The sequence below is a fragment of the Chelonia mydas genome, chromosome 24, assembly GCF_015237465.2.
Source record: "Chelonia mydas isolate rCheMyd1 chromosome 24, rCheMyd1.pri.v2, whole genome shotgun sequence".
Taxonomy (NCBI): domain Eukaryota; kingdom Metazoa; phylum Chordata; order Testudines; family Cheloniidae; genus Chelonia; species Chelonia mydas.
In genome coordinates this window covers 19,054,959-19,076,579 of record NC_051264.2, presented here as the reverse complement: position 1 = coordinate 19,076,579, position 21,621 = coordinate 19,054,959, and the positions used below count along the sequence as shown (strand labels likewise).

General features: G+C 52.4%; 2 protein-coding genes across 2 annotated transcripts; both read right to left on the bottom strand.

Moving 5' to 3' along the window:
- Positions 1-44: 44 nt before the first annotated feature.
- Positions 45-10,213, bottom strand: LOC102933377 (apolipoprotein C-II). The gene is made up of 5 exons (XM_043535381.1): positions 10,164-10,213; positions 5,584-5,634; positions 4,252-4,317; positions 2,265-2,394; positions 45-302 (listed from the first exon to the last, which is right to left on the bottom strand). The coding sequence occupies exons 1-5, from the start codon at positions 10,177-10,179 to the stop codon at positions 212-214; spliced, it is 354 nt and encodes a 117-aa protein (XP_043391316.1). The 5' UTR covers positions 10,180-10,213; the 3' UTR covers positions 45-211.
- Positions 10,214-13,115: 2,902 nt separating this feature from the next.
- Positions 13,116-17,265, bottom strand: APOC1 (apolipoprotein C1). The gene is made up of 4 exons (XM_027833083.3): positions 17,153-17,265; positions 15,569-15,645; positions 14,409-14,559; positions 13,116-13,343 (listed from the first exon to the last, which is right to left on the bottom strand). Exons 2-4 carry the CDS (start codon positions 15,621-15,623, stop codon positions 13,280-13,282), a joined length of 270 nt encoding a protein of 89 aa, XP_027688884.1. The 5' UTR covers positions 15,624-15,645; positions 17,153-17,265; the 3' UTR covers positions 13,116-13,279.
- Between the last annotated feature and the right edge of the window lie 4,356 nt (positions 17,266-21,621).

Genomic DNA, 21,621 nt, shown 5'->3' with positions numbered 1-21,621 from the left:
AGTTCTGTGTCGCTCACAGATCCACACACACAGCAGTGAATGGAGCAAGGCAAAAGGGAATTTGCTTTATTGACTCGGTAAGCAGAAAAGTGTCAGCACATAAACAAATATGAACACAGAGGAACCCGCTCGCTATCCTTGCCGGCTTGTCACTGTAGGAATGGTTGCGGGGAGGGGATGGGGATGGGGATGGGGTGGACAGCAGCCTATGTTACTGCTCCCCATGCCACCAATGGTAAACCTGGTCCTTCAGGATTTCTGTGTAGGTCCCTGCAGCCGATGTGGTTTTTTCATAGATGTCCCTGGGAAGGAAAGTGAAGAGGAGGAGGAGACGCCACGTGAGAGGGCTGGACCCTGGTCCCTGCAGGATGGTCTGCACTGTCAGCATTGTTATTAAATACAGTCCATGGTTAGAGTAAAACTAGCACCAAATCCAGCCATGGAGCCCTGAAAATTGCTGACACATGGGCCCTGCTTCCTATGCACCCTAGGGCCCTTTCATGCCATTCGGGCAGCATAGAGGGGCTTCAGATAGGTGGGGACAGCTGCCTGTTAATGCCCCCTGCTCAGAGGACCTTCCCAAATGGGACAGAATGCCATGTTGGAGCCACAGCATCCATCTCTGCTTCCCAGGGCCGAGAGAGCCATGAGAAGCAGAGCATAAGAACAGCCACACTGGGTCAGAGCAAAGGTCCATCTAGCCCAGTATCCTGTCTTCTGATAGTGGCCAATGCCAGGTGCCCCAGAGGGAATGAACAGAACAGGTAATCATCAAGTGATCCATCCTCTGTTACCCATTTACAGCTTCTGGCAAACAGCGGTTAGGGATACCATCCCTGCCCATCCTGGCTAATAGCCATTGATAGATCTATCCTCCATGAACTTATCTAGTTCTTTTTTGAACCTTGTTATAGTCTTGGCCTTCACAACCTTCTCTGGCAGGGAGTTCCACAGGCTGACTGCGCGTTGTGTTAAAAAATACTTCCTTTTGTTTGTTTTAAACCTGCTGCCTATTAATTTCATTTGGTGACCCCTAGTTCTTGTGTTATGAGAAGGAGTAAATAACAATTCCTTATTTACTTTCTCCACACCAGTCATGATTTTATAGACCTCAATCATATTCCCCCCTTAGTCATCTTTTCCAAGCTGAAAAGTCCCAGTCTTATTAATCTCTCCTCTTATGGCAGCCATTCCATGCTCTTAATCATTTTTGTTATCCTTTTCTGAACCTTTTCCAATTCCAATATATCTTTTTTGAGACGGGGCGACCACATCTGCACGCAGTATTCAAGATGTGGGCGTATCATGGAGTTATACAAAGGCAATATATTTTCTGTCTTATTATCTATCCCTTTCTTAATGATTCCCAACATTCTGTTAGCTTTTTGACTGCCGCTGCACATTGGGTGGATGTTTTCAGAGAACTATCCACAGTAACTCTAAGATCTCTTTCTCGAGTGGTAACAGCTAATTTAGACCCCATCATTTTATATGTATAGTTGGGATGATGTTTTCCAATGTGCATTACTTTGCACAGATCAACATTGAATTTCATCTGCCATTTTGTTGCCCAATCACCCAATTTTGTGAGATCCTTTTGTAGCTCTTCGCAGTCTGTTTGGGACTTAACTATCTGTATCATCTGCATATATTAAAGCAGCCACACCAGGGCCTGAGCTGGACCCTGCAGAGTTTCAAACTTCAGGAACCACAAAGGCAGCTTTAACCTACCTGCCAGAGGGCCTGGCCCAGTCACAGGAAAGAAGAGACTGAGAATCAGCCCTCAGGAATGGGGAGGGGCTGTTAGGTCACAACTAGGGCATGCTCTTTGCCTCTGTGTGCGCCCAGGGTTGTAACCCACATGGGACTCTCCAGGGCTTTGTGGCACCGACAGAGCAAACCCTCTGTCTGTGGGGAGCCAGAGACCACCACCTCCCAAACCACTCCCTCTGGGGGGGTGTCTGTTCCCGGTAATGCTGCCTGGAAACACTGGCCACGCTGGTGGCTTCCTCCAGATTTAATCTCTGTTTGTGTAACACTGACAGACCCTGGTTGTCAGCGGGCGGGATCGAACTGGGACCTATGGAGCTTAGTGCATGAGTCTCTATCTACCACATGAGCTAAAAGACAACTGGCTCTTAACTAAGGCTGTAGAGCAGACTCATTTTATCTCTCTCTCTAAGTGGTCTTGGTGCCACTATATGGGACAGAACACCACACCCAGGAGGGGTGTGGGTTACACTTGCACTCTGCCTTCCCCTTACCAAGATTTGACACTGTCCAGCCAGCCCTGGACCACTGAATTCAGCCGTTCCCAGTAATTCTTGGCAACCTCCTGGATCTGGGAGAATGAGTCCTGAGCCTCTCGCTTCTGCAGCCGATAACTGGCAGCCTCTGCAGAGACAGAAAATGGGGCTCAGGTCTCTCTAGGGGAGCAGGGGCCATGCCCAGGGAGGTAGCTGTTTTTACACTGGTATTGGAAAGACAGGAGACAAACATTGGCCAAACTGGACAGTCTCTACATAAAAGAATAAATGGGCACAAATCAGACATCAGGAATAGAAACATACAAAAGCCAGTAGGAGAACACTTCAATCTTCCTGGACATTCAATAACAGGTTTAAAAGTAGCCATCCTTCAACAAAAAAACTTCAAAAACAGACTGCAAAGAGAAACTGCCAAGCTACAATTCATTTACAAACTTAACGCCATTAATTTGGGTTTGAATAGGGACTGAGAGTGGCTGGCTCACTACAAAAGCAATTTTCCCTCTCTTGGTATTGACACCTCCTCATCAATTATTGGGAGTGGACCGCATCCACCTTGATTGAATTGGCCTTGTCAGCACTGGTTCTCCTTCTCTTCATGTGTCAGTATATTTATGCCTGTATCTGTAATTTTCACTCCATGCCTCTGAAGAAGTGGGGTTTTTTTACCCACGAAAGCTTATGCCCAAACAAATCTGTTAGTCTTTAAGGTGCCACTGGACTCCTCGTTGTTTTTGTGGATACAGACTAACACGGCTACCCCTCTGATATAGGAGACAAACGGGAAAAGTTGAATCCTCGTGATCCCTTGATGTGCAAAGCACCTGTCACAAATATCCCAGTACCATTCTTGCACCACGCAAGATGCTGTTGATGCACCAACACGCAACAGCAAACACTGGCTGGATGGGGGTTTGTGTTTAATGCAGAAGGGAAATCAACCTAGTTCCGGCCGGACAGATGAAAGCCTCCACTTCTGGTGTGTGAGTGACATGCTAAACACAAGCTAGGAGAGGCAGCCATTGCTCAGATGCACCACAGAATCTAACACAATGTTTATCAGGGGGTGGGTTGCAAGCCCCAGAAGGGCCTTGGCAGGCAAATGAGGGGGGTTGTGGGACATTGAAAATTGTATTACAATTCTAAATTGTGTTGTAGAGCGGTACAATTGTATCACAATTCTAAAGCAAAGAAAATAGCATTTCCAGAATAACTTTATGCTTGCCAAAACTGTCTACATGTGTAAGATCAAATGAGCCATTGTATTCTACAAGCTTAACACTGTTATCATTTTTTACTCCCACTTTTGTACCCGTAGGGGATCACTTTTATTTTGAATAAGGGGTCACTGCTGAGGAAAGGCTGAGAGATGCTGCTCTGACAGACTCCCAGGATGAGAGCAGACCAGTGCTTTAGGGCAACTCATTCTGCGGCTAGCAGAGAACTGGCATTTGTTCGCATGAAAAAATTTGATTCAAATTTTTTCTTTACGTTCATTCTCCAGTTTTTCATTTTTTAACTGTCACTTTGTTGTTATTGGTTTTTGGCTTCCAGTTGTTAGGGACCAAAAAATGTTCAGTTTTGGGCAAAAACCCAAGAAATGTCATTGAAATTGGACATTTCCTTGGAAATTTCTGTTCTAGCAAAAAAAACGTTTTGGGAAAATTTTTTGAAGAAAACCATGAAGAGAAAGTCTAGGGCTGAGCAGCCCATAACTCCAGGGAAAGCTGGGGGAGCGCCAGGAGCTTAGCAGCTCTGAAAATCAGGCCCTAAAATCAGCAGCCACTTTGGCAAATATTGGGCTGCGTCCTCAGGTTTCCCCTGGGCCTGGATACAACCCCTAGACAGGAAATGGGGAGAAGGAAGAGTAACGTGCTCTGGAGTAGGGGAACTCAAGGAGACATCATCTCTCTCGACATCATCTGGAGGAGTTTAACCTGCATCTCCGGCTTCAGGGAATCTACCACACGCCAGCATCTCTTACCGGTGCAGAGAAACAGCAGCAGGATGAAGGCCACTGCAATTTTCAGATCCATCTGCCCCATATTTGCTGAAAAATAAAACCCTCAGGTTAATGCCACTTTCTCCCTCTGCACTGGGTGTGTGCGCAGAAAGTCAGAGTGGACATTGCTGAGCCTAGCCCCTTCCTCCCACCCTCACTTATTGCACCGGGGCCGAGCTCACACCAGCGGACATCAAGAATGGCAAATGTGGTAGCTCCCATCCAGCCCACACCCCAGGCCCACAAAGCTGGCTCAGGGTTGTTCCCTACAGCATAGTTCCTGGAACACTGTTGGGATTCCCCATCTGAGTCACATCGATCCAGCCCAGCCTCCTACCTCTATCAGCAGCACACGCCAGGTGGGCATCCCCACCTGACTCTGTGAGAGAGGGGGTGGCTCATGCCCCATAGCAGGGCAGTGCCAAACCTCTCATTTTTTAAATCCTTATCACAGCTCTGGATATTCATGTTCTCCATAGGAACGTCCCATCCTTGTCAGAATCCTGCTGAGCTCTTGTCCTCAGTGCCCCCTTGTGGCAGGGAGTTCCACAGGCTGATTGTGCACCCAGTATTTCCCTGTCTCATAGAGTTTAAGGCCAAAAGAGACCATTAGATCATCCAGTCTGACCTCCTGTATAGCACGCTCCATTCAGTTTAATCCAGATACTCGTCTATTGAGTCCAGAGACTTTAGTTAAACCAAAGCATCTCAGTCCTCAGGAGACTAAACTGTTGTGTATTCAAGGCAGTGACCAGGAGAGACCAAGGTGCCAGCATCTTCTTGGGAGCTGATTCCCTGTGCTGCCCTGCGCCCAGTCCTGCCATTTGCACCTGCAAAGTGGATGGGAACCCTGCTAAATTGGGATGGGAGCTTTGCACACACACTTTCCACACATGTAAAACACAACACTGATGATTTAACTGGGAATTGGTCCTGCTTCGAGCAGTTGGGTTGGACTAGATGACCTTCTGGGGTCCCTTCCAACCCTGATATTCTATGATTCTATGATTTAACACAGGGCATGGGGTGCAGATTCAGACATTCATTGATTTGAAATCAGCAGGGAGTCTGGCCTCCTGCATAACCCCGGCCAGAACCCCTCCCAGTGACTCGTGTATCCTCCTGGCCCTGGGTAAGCCAGAGCGATGGTTTAGCTGAGATGTCTGTGCTCTGTTTACAGACATCAAGGGAGGGGGATCCCCACATCTGTCCCCAGTCCCTCTCACTGTATGGTTACTGGCCTGAATGTATCTAGCTTCCGATTCCATTGGGCTGGCAGGGGGATCCAGGTCCTGAGGTGACTAGGGACCATACCTGTTGTAGAGAGCGTGGCTCCTTCCTGAGACTCAAGCAAGGCACGGAAACCTACAAACCAAATAAAACATGTACAGCTGGTAAAGGAGAAACAGAACCTTGGGCTCGCAGGCCAGGGAAGTCAAGCAAACCCCTTGGGACTGCGTGCTCCTAGGAAAATCCCCTGTCGGGCCCTAGGCTCCCAGCCTCAAGAGGTGGCTGCTTCCCTCGTGGCTTTTCCAGGTCAGTATGCAGAGATACGGGGGGAGATATCAATCCAGAGAGGGCAGCCCGTGTGAGGTTGCTCCAGCCCCCAGGCACTCTTGGAGCCAGGGCATTACGGTCCAGGCTGAGAGGCAGGCAGGCTGTGTGACCCCACAGGAGAGGTACTCACGGGTGACTGGAGGCTGCTGCTCACTCTGGCTCCAAGGTTCTGGCCAGCTCATTTATAGAGTGTTTGTGAAAACTCTTAACCCCCCTTTCCCAAAAGCAGATCCACCAATGACACAACCTCACCATCCCTGGTCAAACTCCAAGCAAACACAGCCAGGCCTGGCCCTTTGACCTGAGAGCAACTGATTGACCAATGCCACACAACCCCCCTACCACCCTATGTCCCTAGGAGTGGGACTGAGTCAGAATTACACTGACTCAGTGAGTGTGGAAATTCAGCCCCACGGAAACCCCCCGCCACTCAGCAGGCAGCCTGTGGGATCTGCCCCTCCCTTACTCCCCCCAGACCATCACACTACTTCCCCACCGGCTCAGCCTGCCTTTCCCCCGCGCCTTGCCTCCCCCCAAGACCCTACTCTTGGCCCCCTCAGTGAAACATCAGAGATACCTCCCAGGCCCTTCAGTGGAAGCACGGTGTTTTCTACACTCTCCTGGAGGGGGCTCTGAGCCTGGGGCTCAGTGTTGTCCAGAGCCCCCCAAAGCCAGCCTGGCTCAAACAGAGCAGATTCCAGCCCCAGAGACTGCAGCTCAAGGATGACCCAGCCAGGCCTTCCATTGTGAAATTCGCCCTGGTTCAAGGGGGCAGCCTAGGCCACAATTAACTCCCATATGGTCTAGGAAACCCTTATGTCCCACTTCAGCCCCATGTGCTTGGCCTCTGCCCTGGGTGGGGTGGCCTCATCCCCTCCTGCTGAGTGATGCTGAGGCTATTTGGTTTCCACACCTCTTCCCCCAAGCCTCATCCCATTAGGGGATTTCCCTGGCATGGACATTATGGACGTGCAGATGCCGCTTGTGTGGACAGATGGGCTAAATAGCCAGCGTGCTCTTGGTGACTTACGGCACATCTTCACTGGTAACATTAAAGTGCTGCCGTGGCAGCACTTTAACGTGGCTTGTGTAGTCGTGGCAGAGCGCTGGGAGAGAGAAAAACCACCTCCAGCACTCCCAGCTCCCAGCGCTGGGGCACTGTCTACACAGGCACTTTACAGCGCTGAAACTTGCAGCGCTCAGGGGGATGTTTTTTCACTCCCCTGAGTGAGAAAGTTGCAGCGCTGTAAAGTGCCAGTGTGTACAAGCCCTTAGTAATGCATCCCTCCTCACAGCATGGGCTGGCAGTCAAGACTCCTGGGTTCTATCCCCAGCTTTGGGAGGGGAGGGGGGTCTAGTGGGTTAGAGTGGGCAGGGGGTGTCCTGGCTCACTGTGTGACCTTGAGAGAGACAGGGCAGGTGAGGTAAGTGATCTGCGCAAGCTCAAAAGCTTCTCTCTTTCACCAACAGAAGTTGGTCCAATAAAAGCCACTACCTCACCCACCCGGGGTCTCTAATATTCTCGACCCACATGGCTATAGCAACGTTGCATGACCCTAAGAGAGTCATTCCAGCTTCCTGTTTCTCAGGGTCCCTGTGAAATTACACTCCAGCCAGAAAGGCTGCAAAGATGCTGAGCATGCGCACTGTTTTTAAAGGACACCTTTGCCCATTAAGGCTCTGGGCTTTTCCTTGAGTCAGGTAGGCCTACCCATGGGAGCGCTAGCCTAGCTAGCATCAGCTACAATGGTCGTCAAGTTGCAGTGAGGGGCTTCAGCATGAGCTGCCGGGTGTAGGCTGCAGCCCAGGGTTTCTAGCTCACACTGCTGCTTCTTCGGTGCTAGTTTAGCTGGGCTAGCTGGATGAAAGCTAGTGCAGGTAGTGCTACCGGAGTGGCAGTAACACCTCTGAGTGCAGTGTAGACATTCCCCGAAACTAGTAGCCAGAGCCTGAGCGACACAGACCAACAGGAGACCCCAGGCGGGGCTGTGGAGGCCCATCATGCCAGAGGCAAAGCTGTAGAGAAGAGGGGGTGTCCTGGAACCTTCAGACTCTTCCCCAGCTTCTAAACCTGGAATAATAATAATCGTGCAACACAAACGCTCTGGGGGACAGATCAGTGTCAATATATAGTGCGGGGGGCATGGATCAGAGAAGGCACCAATGCCACTGGAAGGGTGAGGGCATGGAAAGGTACAGCTTAAAGGGAATGATGCATCCACACACACCTCCACCTCCCATCTACCTATCTCTCTATCTATCTATCTATCTTGCTAGCTACCTCTCTCTCTGGCTGCCTTGCACCATATTATCAGATATCTGCCCAGGAAGAGGCTTTGTTTCCCCCTCCCCATTGAGAATTACAGGGAATCCCCCATTGATCTGCCCTTGTTAAGAACAGTAGGTGCTCCTGGGAACTGCCCTTTTTACTGCTTCCCAGCTGCTGCCAGCCATGTGCAGAGCCGGAGTTTGTGTTAAGAAAGAGGGTGATAAGCAGCTAGTCTCCCTTCTGTGTCCCTGTCATGTTGCTGTATCGCCTTATGCCTCCAGTGCCTTCCTCTTATGCCTCTCCTCCAAAGAGCCCCAGGGCCATCCTGTCAATGGACACTACTCCACTGAAGCCAGGAGCCCAGCAAACAGGAAGGGTGATAATGATACTGATCTCCTTTGTAAAGCACGGTGAGATTTACTGGTGAAAAGTGCCACAGAACAGTGAGGTATTATTAGTCTCTCTCCCCCTCTGCACAGCTGTTCCTCCCGCCATCCCATCCTAGAGCTTCCCATATGCAAGGGGCTCTCACCCATCAACAATCCCTGTGCTGCATACAAGAGTGCCTTCTCGCACAAACACTGTCAAGGTTCACACTCCCACGACCCCCTTCCCACAGCTCCCTTCTGTAGCCAAAGGGGCAATTCAACACAGCGTGCTGAGTACAGCCCAATTCCTGTTATTTGCGTTTCCCGTGTGCGAAGGAGTAGCAGTCATGGGCCAGGATGCCCTACACACCCAGACCAGGATGACAGCCCAGTCCCAAAGAGGGGACAATCTATCAGCTGCTCTGAGCCTTTCTCTGCACACACACATCACTTTAACTCTGCCTGTATATTGAAAGTGGTACAACACACACCCCTGCCGTGGAGGCAGGTCTAGCAGCATAAAGGAGCCTGTATAGCTGCTCCCTTATGGAACGGGAATAAGCCAAACCAGGACAAGGCACCATTATAGTGATATAACTGCACTCACATTAGGGGTTGTACTGGTGTAACTATCTCATTAAAAACCCCAAATTAAAGCTACTGCTGCAGAACCTGTGTGTGGAACAGACACTCCAAGCAGAGACACTGAGGTCAGCTGCTCTCTGACAGGCTGCTGACATCTGGAGGGTCCAAAGGGCTGTTTATTTAAGTATCCCAAAAAATGAGGTTGCTGAGAGCTAAACTCCTGCTCCCAAGGTCACTTTGCTCAGAGCTTTTGCAATATTTGCTCCTGGTAATTTATCAACCAGCTTTTCTGGATCAGTTTAAAACACAATCACATGGGTCACAAAGTGATTTACAGCAGCTGAGGAGCTGACCCTCCCAAAGGAGCCCTGTGATCATCTCCGCAGACCTGCTTACCCCAGGCAACCCCCAGTGACTTGTGGTTAGGGGTGCCAACACTGTACTGCCAAAATAAGAGACTGTTTTCTTAGCCCCCCTCCCCGCACTCCTCCTGATATTGTTATCATCATTGTTATTATAAATAGTAATACTAAGTACGGCTCGCCTCCATTCGCCGGGGGTGTTTCTTGCTGCTTTTTGCAGCACCCAGCAACTCCCGATCTTGTTGGACAGAGATGAAGAAATAAGGGCTCCCTCTTGACATGAGGGAGTGTTGGCAGCCCAGCTTGGGGGTGAACTGAAGGCTGCTGCAAAGTGCAAACCCAAACTCGCTTCCCCGCAGTCAATGCATGCAGCAGGGCAATGGAGACGAGGTGTTGGTGCTGGATCTAAGGGCTTGTCTACACTTACAGTGCTGCAGTTGCACACCTGCACTGCTGTCGCTCTTAGCAGCTTCTGTGCTACCTACACCAGCGGGCGAGTGTCTCCTGGCGACGCAGGTACCCCACCTCCCAGGACAGGAGAACCCCTCCTGTCGACATAGTCCATCATCGAGGGTTAGGCCAGTCTAGCTATGTGATGTGGCTCATAAGTTTGTAGTGCAGATCGCGGCTAAGAAAGACCTCTTTCCCCCCCCATCTTGATTTAAAGTGACACCCCTAGAGAGGTTGTTCCAGTGGCTATTCCCTCACACTGTTACAAATCCCTGCTTTGTTTCCAGTTTGAAATTTTCTCACCTTGACTCTGGGCCATTAGGTCTTGGTCTGCCTTTGTTGGTGAGTTTAGAGAGCCCCCTAGTGTCCGGGCTCTGCCTTTTGTGTCAGTATTTATGGTGTTAAAGATTTTATGGTGAGATTCACACACCGTAACTCCTCGCTTAATGTTGTAGTTCTGCTCCTGAAAAATGCAACTTTAAGCGAAACAATGTTAAGCGAATCCAGTTTCCCCATAAGAATTCATGTAAATGTGGGGGGTCCAGGGAAAACATTTTAAAGAAAGCCGGTATGTTAGCCCTAGAATGCTAAAGGCCCTTTTTCCTACAAGCTGGGAAGGGGTTACTTCAGGTCCATTAGGGACACCTGAGTCCAATTAAGGGCTGCCTGAAACCTGTTAAAACCTCTCTCCGGAGGGAGGGAGACAAACTACACAAGGCTGGAGGCAGCAGGGAGATAGGCTTCTCCAGTGTGAGAGACTGTGCCCTTCCCTGTAGGAGAGACACCCAAAACCCAGTGCCTGTTTAGGGGAAGGACTGATACCCCAGGGCCAGTGACAGGACAACACCTGCCCCAGTTAGGGAGCCAGGGAAAGGTATTCCCCTTTTGTTTCAGTGCATTATAGACTTTTCCCCTTTGTTTGGTAGAGGAGCACTCCTCAGGCCTGCCCCAGGGCCTACCGGGAAGGCTCTGAGAAACAAACCCCGAAGAGGGAAGATAGACACGCTCCAGAGTGGGGCTGATTTACCTCAGGCCCTGTCCCTGCCAGAGGAGGGAGCGCTAAGTCTGGCAAGGCAGAAGGGGTGAAATATATATATATATACACACAGTATACATTTTAAACAAACAATTTAATACTGTACACAGCAATAAGAAAAGGAGGACTTGTGGCACCTTAGAGACTAACCAATTTATTTGAGCATAAGCTTTCATGAGCTACAGCTCACGTCATCGGATGCATCACACACAGCAATGATGATTGTGAAGCTTGGTTGAGGTGGAGGAGTCAGAGGGTGGGCTGTTTCCCAGGGAATGCCTTGCTGCTAAATGATGAACTAGCACTTGGCTGAGCCCTCAAGGGTTAACATGTTGTTAGTGTAGCCTCACACGCTACAAGGCAGCCCGAAGGCGGGGGGGACACAAATGGCAGAGACAGACAGTGTGGGGGGGAGACACACAGTGTGTGTGTGTGTATGTGTGAGAGAGAGGGGCGGAGGGACAGACATACACACACAGTACACTGATCCCACTCTAAGTACGCTGCCTTTTTAAGTAGATCAGCAAGTTGAGACAGCTCCTGCTGCCAGCAAAGCTCCCTCCAGTCTGAGCCTTGTCGTGTCCCCGCCCCTGCTCTGTGGAGATGAGGTACAGGAGTGGGGGCAGGAGCAGGGGGAGGGGGACACCCTGACATTAGCACCCCTCTTCTCTCCCTCCCCCCGCACAGCAAGCAGGAGGCTCCCAGAAGCAGCTCCAAGGCAGAGGGCAGGAGCAGCACACGGCAGTGGGGGGACGGACACCTGAACTGCCGGCAATTGCTAGCCTGCTGGGTGGCTGCTGCACAGGGAACTTAGGGGAGCGGGGAGCTGACGGGGGGCTGCCGGCCCACCCTGGTTCCAAGCCCCCACCAGCTCGCTCCAAGGGGCTGCTCTTCCTGCAAGCAGTGGACAGAGCAGGCCGCTGCCAAACAATGTTGTAAGGGAGCGTTGCGCAACTTTAAACGAGCATGTTCCCTAATTGCTCAGCAACCAAACAAGGTTAACCAGGACAACGTTAAATGAAGAGTTACTGTGTACACCCCAACCCTCACCACTTTCGCCTAAATGTCTGTCTTTAGAAAAATAACCCTCTGGCTTAATTAATAAATACTGAGCCCAAAGGGACCATTAGATCATCTAGTCTGACTTCCTGCATAACACAGGCCACAAAAAAGAAAAGGAGGACTTGTGGCACCTTAGAGACTAACCAATTTATTTGAGCATAAGCTTTCGTGAGCTACAGCTCATTTCATCATTACAGCATTCACTGGAAAATACAGTGAGGAGAAAGCTGCCCCCAGTTACCCCTGTGCTGAGCCCAATAACTCGCATTGGACTAAAGCATCTTCCAGCAGGGCACCAGCAAGGGATGGAGAATCCACTACTTCCCTTGGGAGTTTGTGCCAAAGGTTAACTACCTTCACTGTTCAAATTTGCACCTGGTTTCTAATTTAAATGTGTCTGCCTTTAACTTCCAGCTGCTGGGTCTTTTTCTGCCTTTCTCTGCTGGATAAAAGAGATCTTTAATACCTGCTATTTTCTCAGCCTCTGTGAATGTGCTTTTATATCTCGATCAAGACACCCCTTGCTAGTCTTTTTAATCAGTGAAACAGATTGGCCCTCTTCAGTCGCTCCCTGTGAGGCTTTTTTTCAAGGAACAGTTTTGTGTATTTGGATAATTTTTGCAGCTATTTTTTGCACCCTCTACAGTTTTTCTGCATCCTTTACAAAATGTGGCTACCAGAGCTGGAGAACAGTGGCCACACGTGTATATGGATCCATGCGATATGTGTGCAGGACTATATACACAGCACATGAGATACAAGGTTGTAACAGTGACAGGGAGGTGCAGGAAAGGCCCCAAACCCTCTGCTCTGTCCTGCAGTTAGAATCCTGGTCTCAGGCCCAGAGAGGTGACAAACGGGAGGGAATTCAGAGCAGTGGCACAGAAATCCCTGGGCTTGGGCTGTTAGCAGAGACTGAAAGGCAAAACCTGCTCAGTTTGGATAAGGGACAGGTAAGGAGCAGGGGAGCTCACGTGAGAGCCCATGTGAACTGCATGAACACCAGGTACCACAGAATGATTTCAGGTGATCCATGGGACAAGCGGGAGAGGGCACTGAGAATAACAGGACGGAAAAAGCAAAGTGAGACTGAGAGAATTTTGAGGCCTCTCCCTAATGAGCATCTTCTGTGCAGGAACGACCAAGCAACCCCTGGATACAAATCCAGCACTAAGGCAATGAGCATTTATTCATGGCTACAAAAAAAGCAATAAAAAACAGGAACGTGGGTGCCAACCCTGGGTTCCCCTCCCAGCATGATCTCTTCAAGGGGACCAGTACCCCAGGAATTGCCTGTGAGCTCTGCAGAAAAAATCCCCTCTCAGTCAGATCTGTCCCTGGAAAACTTCTCCTTCATCTTCTGGAATTGCTCAGAGAACCAGTTCCTGTAAGACAAGGGGAGGCAGAGGCAACATCAGCCAGTGTGTTAGGATCCTGCATTTCCTCACCCCCCACTTCCACAGATGCTACTATGGGGATGACTGAGAGGTTTGTAAAGGGGATGGCTGAGAATCCCTGGGCTTTGCCCTTGTGAACAGTGCAAAGCTGCCCTGATTTTTGACATTACCGTCTAGGAGCAGCTAACAGAGCCAGCATCCCTCTGGGGACAGAGCCTGGTAGATGCTGGCAAATCTCAGCAGCCACCTGGTCGTTATAGTTAATTACAGTTAATTACAGTGATTTTGACACATGACTAAGGAATGGGTGTTTCCTTTCTAGTGTAGCCGCCTCTCCTGGGAGCTGTGAGGATAATGAGGCCAGCTCAGTCCCAACTGTGAACTCAATCGTACTAGTTTATCTGCTGCGCCTCTCAGCCAGCTGGATTTCACCACACTTCCCATGGGATTGCTTCACATGATACATTACTCATATTTCAGTAGTGACCTAGCTCAGAGGCCCCATAGTGCCACCAAGCGCTGCACAGACCCTGACCAAGGTCAAGCTTCCATCCTGCCAGCACTGTACCGGCCCTGACTGAGGTCTGGTGCTCCTGTGCCAGGTGCAGGGCACACAGAGTGAGTGCCAGTCCCTGCCTGAGCTCCGAGAGGGGGGATCTGTCCCAAGTGTGACCAGTGCGGTGACATCTGCCTGAGTCTGCAGAAAGCCTGCAGGGGATCTCACTGAGGAGTTAGCTCTGTTGCTCAGCAGTGCTAATTTAAATGTCAACATCATTTACAATGTCAACTGTCCTGTGAGACCAGAGCAGGGGGGTCATGGCACCGCACAATTGACTGGAGCTGATTGTGTGGGTGGGCTGGGAAGAGCATCTCCTGCAGCACCTTCCCCTCCCCCCAGCACAAACTCTTCCTGCAGCATCCCTGGTGTGCCACTGCAGCCTCCCAGCCAAGCCTGGGACAGGCCCCACCTCTGCTTCTAGCGCCAGGTGACAGTCTCCGTGTCCCTGGTTTCTGCAGGAGCCCTGCCACCACACCGAGGCCCCTGTGACTCACCGGGTCTTTTCGCTCAACTCGCTGTGATGCAGTTCTTGGAAGGCAGCTTTGGTTATATTTGCAATGCTGTCAGCAAAGGCCTGCAGCCTGTTCTGGAAGTTCTCAAACTTTTCGGACAGGGTTAGCTCTGTCGGTTGAGCCTGAGCAGAGTCTGAAAGGGAGACGGAGAATGCCTACAGCCTAAACGCGACTCACCACACCCATGCAATGTGCCAGGGCGTGTGTTTGTGAGCGTGCACGTGCAATGTGCTGGAGGAGGAGGGGTGTTTGTGTGTGTGCATGTACAATGTGCCATGTGGGCAATGTGCTAGGGGTGTGTGTGCCTGTACACGTGCCCAGCATGATGGGGCCCTAATCTCGTCATTCTGTGCCTTGGAGGTGTTTCCCCATAGTCTCTGAAACACGCTTGTCACGGGGTGAATTCTCAGCCCTTTTCACAGTTAGCTTTTCTGCTTCTGGTACCTGGCTCTGGAGCCCCTGGGAGACTTTGTGTTGCTTGAGGTTAATGACCCTTGATCCCCTTTAAATGCCAGACCACCCATCGCGCTCCCTCAGCCCTGCCCACCCCAGACTCCACACAGACGCTGGGGTGGTTGGAGCTGGGTTGCTGAGTAGCAGCCTGTGGAGATTTTAGCTTTTTTCAGAAGTCTCAGGGCTACTGTTTGGTTCTGGCAGCTCAGAGATTTAATTTGCTTCAGATGTGGAGCTGCTCCTATTTGTGGTTTTACACACACACGGCACATTGCACACACACATCCACACACACCCTGGCACGTTGCATGCACGTGCACACACACGTGGCACACTGCAGGTGCAAAATGCATGGCCCTGGTTTCAATGAGCCCCACTGTTGCTGACAAGATCCCCGGCATCCCTGAGCCACAGAGTTATTTATAATCTCTACTGAGGTGTTGCTAGGGCAGCTGTTGGTCCCATGCGGGCGGGCGCTGCATGAACACGCAGCAAAGATCAGTGCTGCCCACCATAGGCGAGGCAGAGACAGGATAGACTGGTCTGACATGCTCCCTGCTCCTCTCTCACCCTGGCCCACACCCTTCCCCTGGCTCTCTCCCTCCCCTCTCACACACACAATCTCCTCCCCCAGGCTCTGAGACCCCCATTGCCCCAGCTCTGTTTCCCTGAGGAATCGGGGCTCTTACCTGCCAGGACCGTCAGAGCCACGAGGATCAGAGAAATGGACACTGCAGGCCGCATGGTCACTGGACTTGGTGTGTCCCTGTGCAGAGGGGGGGAGGATGTGACCTCGAGACTGGTCCCAAATGCACCGACCTACCCTGGGGAAGGGACCTAGCCAGTGCCTCTTGCTGCGGGTTACACAGCCCTCACCGAGACACCCACCCAACCCCACATGGACCCCAGTGCCTCCCCTCCACAGACCCTACTTCCTCCCCTGATCCTGCAGTGCCCCCCTGCACAGACACCCCTGCAGCCCCACATTGACCCCTCTGCCTCACCCCACACAGACCCCACTCCTCCCCTGATCCTGCAGTGCCCCCCCCACGAACACCCCCCATCCCCACATGGACTCCACTGCCTCCCCTAATCCTACAGTGGTCCCCCCATAGCTGCTAGAACTAGGGCTGCTGCTGCACCCCCTGGCTTGAAGTAGTTTCCATTATAGCCCATGTTTACAGTTTGGTTCAATGGCTCTCAGCATCCCCAGTATAAAAATTGTTCCAGTACCACTGGTCCCCCCCTGCACAGACACCCCCGCACCCCACACGGACCCCACTGCCTCCCCCACACAGACCCCACTCCTTCCCTGATCCTGCAGTGACCCCCCACACGGACCTGCCTCAACCCCACAGGGGCCCCACTACCTCCCCCCACACAGACCCCACTCCTTCCCTGATCCTGCAGTGACCCCCCCGCACGGACCTGCCTCAACCCCACAGGGGCCCCACTACCTCCCCCCACACAGACCCCACTCCTTCCCTGATCCTGCAGTGACCCCCCACACGGACCTGCCTCAACTCCACATGGGCTCCACTGCCTCCCCCCCACAGACCCCACTCCTCCCCTGATCCTGCAGTGACCCCCCCACACTGACATCCCCCTAACCCCACATGGACCCCACTCCCTCCCCCCCACAGACCCCACTCCTCCCCTGATCCTGCAGTGACCCCCCTGCACAGACACCCCCGCACCCCACATGGACCCCACTACCTCCCCCCACACAGACCCCACTTCCTTCCCTGATCCTGCAGTGCCCCCCCACACTGACACCCCCCTAACCCCACATGGACCCCACTGCCTCCCCTGAACCTGAATTGGTCCCATCTCCCCCTGCATAAACACCCCCCCCAAATCGCACATGGACCCCCAACTGCCTCCCTCTACTCCCACCCCCACATTATCATGCCCCCCACAAACACCTCCATGAACCCCACATATCCCACAAACCTCCTCTCCTCCCCCCTTGGTTCTCTCTGCACAGTGCCCTGTTCCCCACAAGAATCTCTGTCTCTCCCCCCACATTCCCCGCCCCACACATACCCCACAGGGTCCCTATTTGCCCCATATCCTCTGGGGAGGTCAAGTTAATGCCAGAGGGAAGTGGGTTCTTCCACTCAGGGAGTTACAGCCCCAAGCCTGCAGTCCGCTCAAATGCATCCCCCAGACCCCTCTACCCGTCCTCACTCCACTGAGCTCCCTGCCCTCCCCACCAGGTCCCCCAACGAGCCCCCATTCCCCTCTTTGTGCACCCCTCCAGCCCCACTCACTGCAGCTGGAATTAAGCAATCTCCAGAGCTGGGATGCAGCTTCCCGAGCTCCAGCTCCCTATAAACCATCCTGCCTCCGTCATCCGCCCCCTCTGCCTGGTGGGGGGGGAAACCTGACCCCTCCCTCCCTGCTCTTCCAAGGCCTCTTAATTATTAGTCTGTGCCATGGGGAAATGAAAACCCAGCTGGGGAGCAACCGGGGGTGGGGGAAGAGCTGTTATTACAAATCAAGGAGCTCATTGCCGTGCCTAAGGACCCCCGAGACCAGGGCCCCGTTGTGCTGAGCGCTGCACAAACAGCGTGGGGGACAGGGCCTGTCAGACAGCCCCAGCCCGTGACCAAAGTACTGGCCACAAATGGCATGTTCATGGTGTCTAGTCTTGGCTGGGTTTAGTAGGAGGAGATCAGCTAAATGAGAAGAAAAGGAAAGGGGGTGAGGGGGAAAAGGCAGGGGCGGTGAGGGGCGGGGCGGAGTGAAGACGGGAAAGGGGGGTGGGGGTGGAGCAAACAGACAATCAGCATGGGGCGGGCAAGAGCCAGTGTGTCCCTCCAGTGCCTAGTTTGGGGCGCAGACCAAGCTACCCCTTCCCCCCAGGTGCAGCAGGGTGGGGGGGTCACACCCAGTGTGTCAGCTGGGATTCCCTGTTAGTATCCTCCAGAAGCGCCCATTTAGCTGGGGGGGCTTACACTAGTGCCCTTGGGGCTCGCCAGCCCCATGTAGGCTAATCGCATTCGCCAGACCCCGAAGAAACAGGAGCTCAGCTGAAAAGTCATGAAGCTGTAAACCCCAATACCTGTTGGAGGCTCTGCTCCGTTATTGTCTCTGTGTTGTCTTGTGCTCCCCCCCCCCCCCGCCCTAGTGGTGTCTCTCCTCTGATACTTGGACTGTAAGCTCCGTGGGGCAGGGACCAGCTCTTTGCTCTGGCTGTGCAGCACCTGACACAGTGGGGTACTAGGGTGCCTGAGCTTTGTGGTAATAAAAATAATGATAATATTGCGCTTTTGCCCCATGGGCAGCACCAGCCTCTTCCTAGTGGGGGTGGGGGGGCTGAGATGGGCCAGACAAAATTGGGGAGCTGTACCTTTCCTTGCCATGAGGCCCCATCCCTCTCCGTGGTCCCGCCCCCTGACCAGCTCAGAGGCCAGAGTGCTGGCTGCTTGCAACCAGTAAAAGCTGCCCAGGCAGAGGGACCTGGCTTCGGGGCCAGCAGAGTCCTGGGGAGCAGTGACCGCAGGGAGGGTCCCAGGAACCTGGGCCAGAGCAGGTCAGTCCAGGCTTCTGTGGGAAGCCCCAGGCCCTCCTGCCCTGGACAGCACGCCCTGGTGGGTGGGGACACAGGCCACCTCGGGTTTACTTCTCTGCTGCTGCTGGAACTGGGTGCCCAGTCAGCAGCCCCTGCTCTCGCTGCTGTGCCTTCAGAGCTATATCCCCCACAAGTCCCTCTGCCCCCAGCACTGCCTCCTGCTTTGTCCTCTGGTGTCTGAGCCTGTACTGGGACTGGTACTTTTCTCCAAAGCCAGGGGGCCAGAAATGTACTGGATTTGTTTAAATTAAAGCCAAGAATCTCCCATACATCACAGGACTGCAGGAGCTGGAGATGTAAGAAAACACACCAAATGCTGCAAGCTCAGGAGTCATTTCAGTTCAGCTTCATCCATATTTTACCACCTTAAACAAACCTACGGAAAACCACAGCTTCAGTGAAACTGATGCCACTTCTGCAGAGAGAGATGGACACAGACAGACAGACACAGCGGGGAGGTTAAAGAAAGTCAGTCAGGCCAGGATAAAAGAAAAAGTGCAGTGGGAGGGAGGGAAAGGGGCTTCAGGGGGCAGGGGCTGGGATGGTCCCCTACAGTCTGTTCCTCCCCAGGGGGTGAGGGGGGCTCAACCCCTACAGTCCATGCATGCCCTGGGGGGGGCTGTTATTATCATCGAGAGTTGATGCCCACCTACAGGGACATCCCCTCTAGTCTACCCACCCACCCTCTAGGGTGACGAGATGTCCCGATTTTATAGGGACAGTCCCAATTTTGGGGTCTTTTTCTTATATAGGCTCCTATTACCCCCCCCATCCCGGTCCTGATTTTTCACATTTGCTGTGTGGTCACCCTACCACCCCCAGGGGCAGAGGGCCAGGCAGTGACTGACCCAGCCGGCCCCACCTACAGATGCTGTCTCTGAGCCAAGGCCTGTGGACTTGGAGGTTTCCCGGAGCCTTTGGGGACAGGCCTAGACCCATTTGGCCAGAGTTGCACTAAGAGTGTTCAGTGCCTGCCGCTGCCAGGAACCCTGTGAACTGAGCCAGGCTCCTGCTTGGTTTGGCCTGCGTCTGCCCTGGGCAACCTGGGTTAGGAGTGGAGGTGGTTTGGCTGGAGAGGCTGCTGGAAAACTCCATTGTCAACGGGCCCAGCAAAGCCGGAGTGATGGGTCTCCTGACACTTCCTACGGGCAAGTGATTCCCTGCGCTCACAGCCCCCCCCCCCCCGCCCCGGATCTGGGGCTCCCAGCCCTTCCCCCAGGAGGGGATTTCCCATCCTCCCCCAGCTCACAGAGCCCTAGCCCTCCTCCCTGGGAGTGGACTCCCCTAGTTTCAGAGTAACAGCCGTGTTAGTCTGTATTCGCAAAAAGAAAAGGAGGACTTGTGGCACCTTAGAGACTAACCAATTTATTTGAGCATGAGCTTTCGTGAGCTACAGCTCACTTCATCGGATGCATACTGTGGAAATTGCAGAAGACATTATATACACAGACACCATGAAACAATACCTCCTCCCACCCCACTCTCCTGCTGGTAATAGCTTATCTAAAGTGATCACTCTCCATACAATGTGTATGATAATCAAGGTGGGCCATTTCCAGCACAAATCCAGGGTTTAACAAGAACGTCTGGGGGGGGGGGTAGGAAAAAACAAGGGGAAGTAGGTTACCTTGCATAACGACTTAGCCACTCCCCGTCTCTATTCAAGCCTAAGTTAATTGTATCCAATTTGCAAATGAATTCCAATTCAACAGTTTCTCGCTGGAGTCTGGATTCCAGTGAGAAACTGTTGAATTGGAATTCATTTGCAAATTGGGTACAATTAACTTAGGCTTGAATAGAGACTGGGAATGGCTAAGTTATTATGCAAGGTAACCTACTTCCCCTTGTTTTTTCCTACCCCCCCCCCCCAGACGTTCTTGTTAAACCCTGGATTTGTGCTGGAAATGGCCCACCTTGATTATCATACACATTGTAAGGAGAGTGGTCACTTTAGATAAGCTATTACCAGCAGGAGAGTGGGTTGGGGGGGGGGGTGAGAAAACCTGGATTTGTGCTGGAAATGGCCCAACTTGATTATCATACACATTGTAAGGAGAGTGATCACTTTAGATAAGCTATTACCAGCAGGAGAGTGGGGTGGGGGGAGGTATTTTTTCATGCTTTGTGTGTATAAAAAGATCTTCTACACTTTCCACAGTATGCATCCGATGAAGTGAGCTGTAGCTCACGAAAGCTTATGTTCAAATAAATTGGTTAGTCTCTAAGGTGCCACAAGTACTCCTTTTCTTTTTGCGAAAACAGACTAACACGGCTGTTACTCTGAAACCTTTAATTAAAGATTGTGTCATGAGGAAATCTGCAGGGATTCGTCCAACCAAAACTGGCAACTCTAGGATCAACCCCCCACCTCGCCCCCTCCTCCATCCTTCCCCCCCTCAGCACCCACTGTTAGGACTTGTTTCCCAACGCCTTTCCCAAAGGAATCTCTTTTTTCTCTCCTCTGCAGCTGCCTCTCCCTCCCGCCTCAGGCATTTGCAGTGTTCAGCCCCTCCGCACCAGGGGAAATTCCTGTGGCCAGGAAAAGGAAATGCACCCCATGCTGAGCCCGAGTCCTTCCCCCACTGGCCAGTTCCCCACCCCAGGAGATGCCAGCTCCATCACTGACTCCGCCTAACTCCACTGGGGTAGGCACAGCCCCAGTTGGGCTCCCCAGGCTGGAGGCAACACAAAGGGGTCCCTGTGGGGCCTGGCTGGGAGGAGCCCTGCTAGAGCTGGAGGTTATCTGCGTTCACTGCTCTGAAGCTCAGTTCATCCCCCTGCAGTTGCACACACTCTTCTCCAGGCTGCTTGAGCTCTGCCCGCTAGGAACCCCTCCCGGCACGGTCTGTATCGCCAGCTCCTTCTTTTCTTATAAGCAGCCTGCATTGAGAAATGCTTTGTTTTTGCTGAGAAACCCAATTCCATCTTCCCCTCCCTGGCGTTTTCTTTTTTCAGCTTGAGGTTTCAGATTGTGAAAGCTCAGGCCGCGGCTGAGTCATTCACAAGCCAAACCCCAGCGCTGGCTGCAAAACAAAGTCAGGTGGCCCCAGCACTTTCCAAAGGCTTGGCCTAGAAATGCCCCAGATGTGCCCCAGCGCCAAACCCACAGCCCTGGGCTACAGCAGGGGTTGGGTGCTCATGTAACCTACACACCTCCTGGGTGTG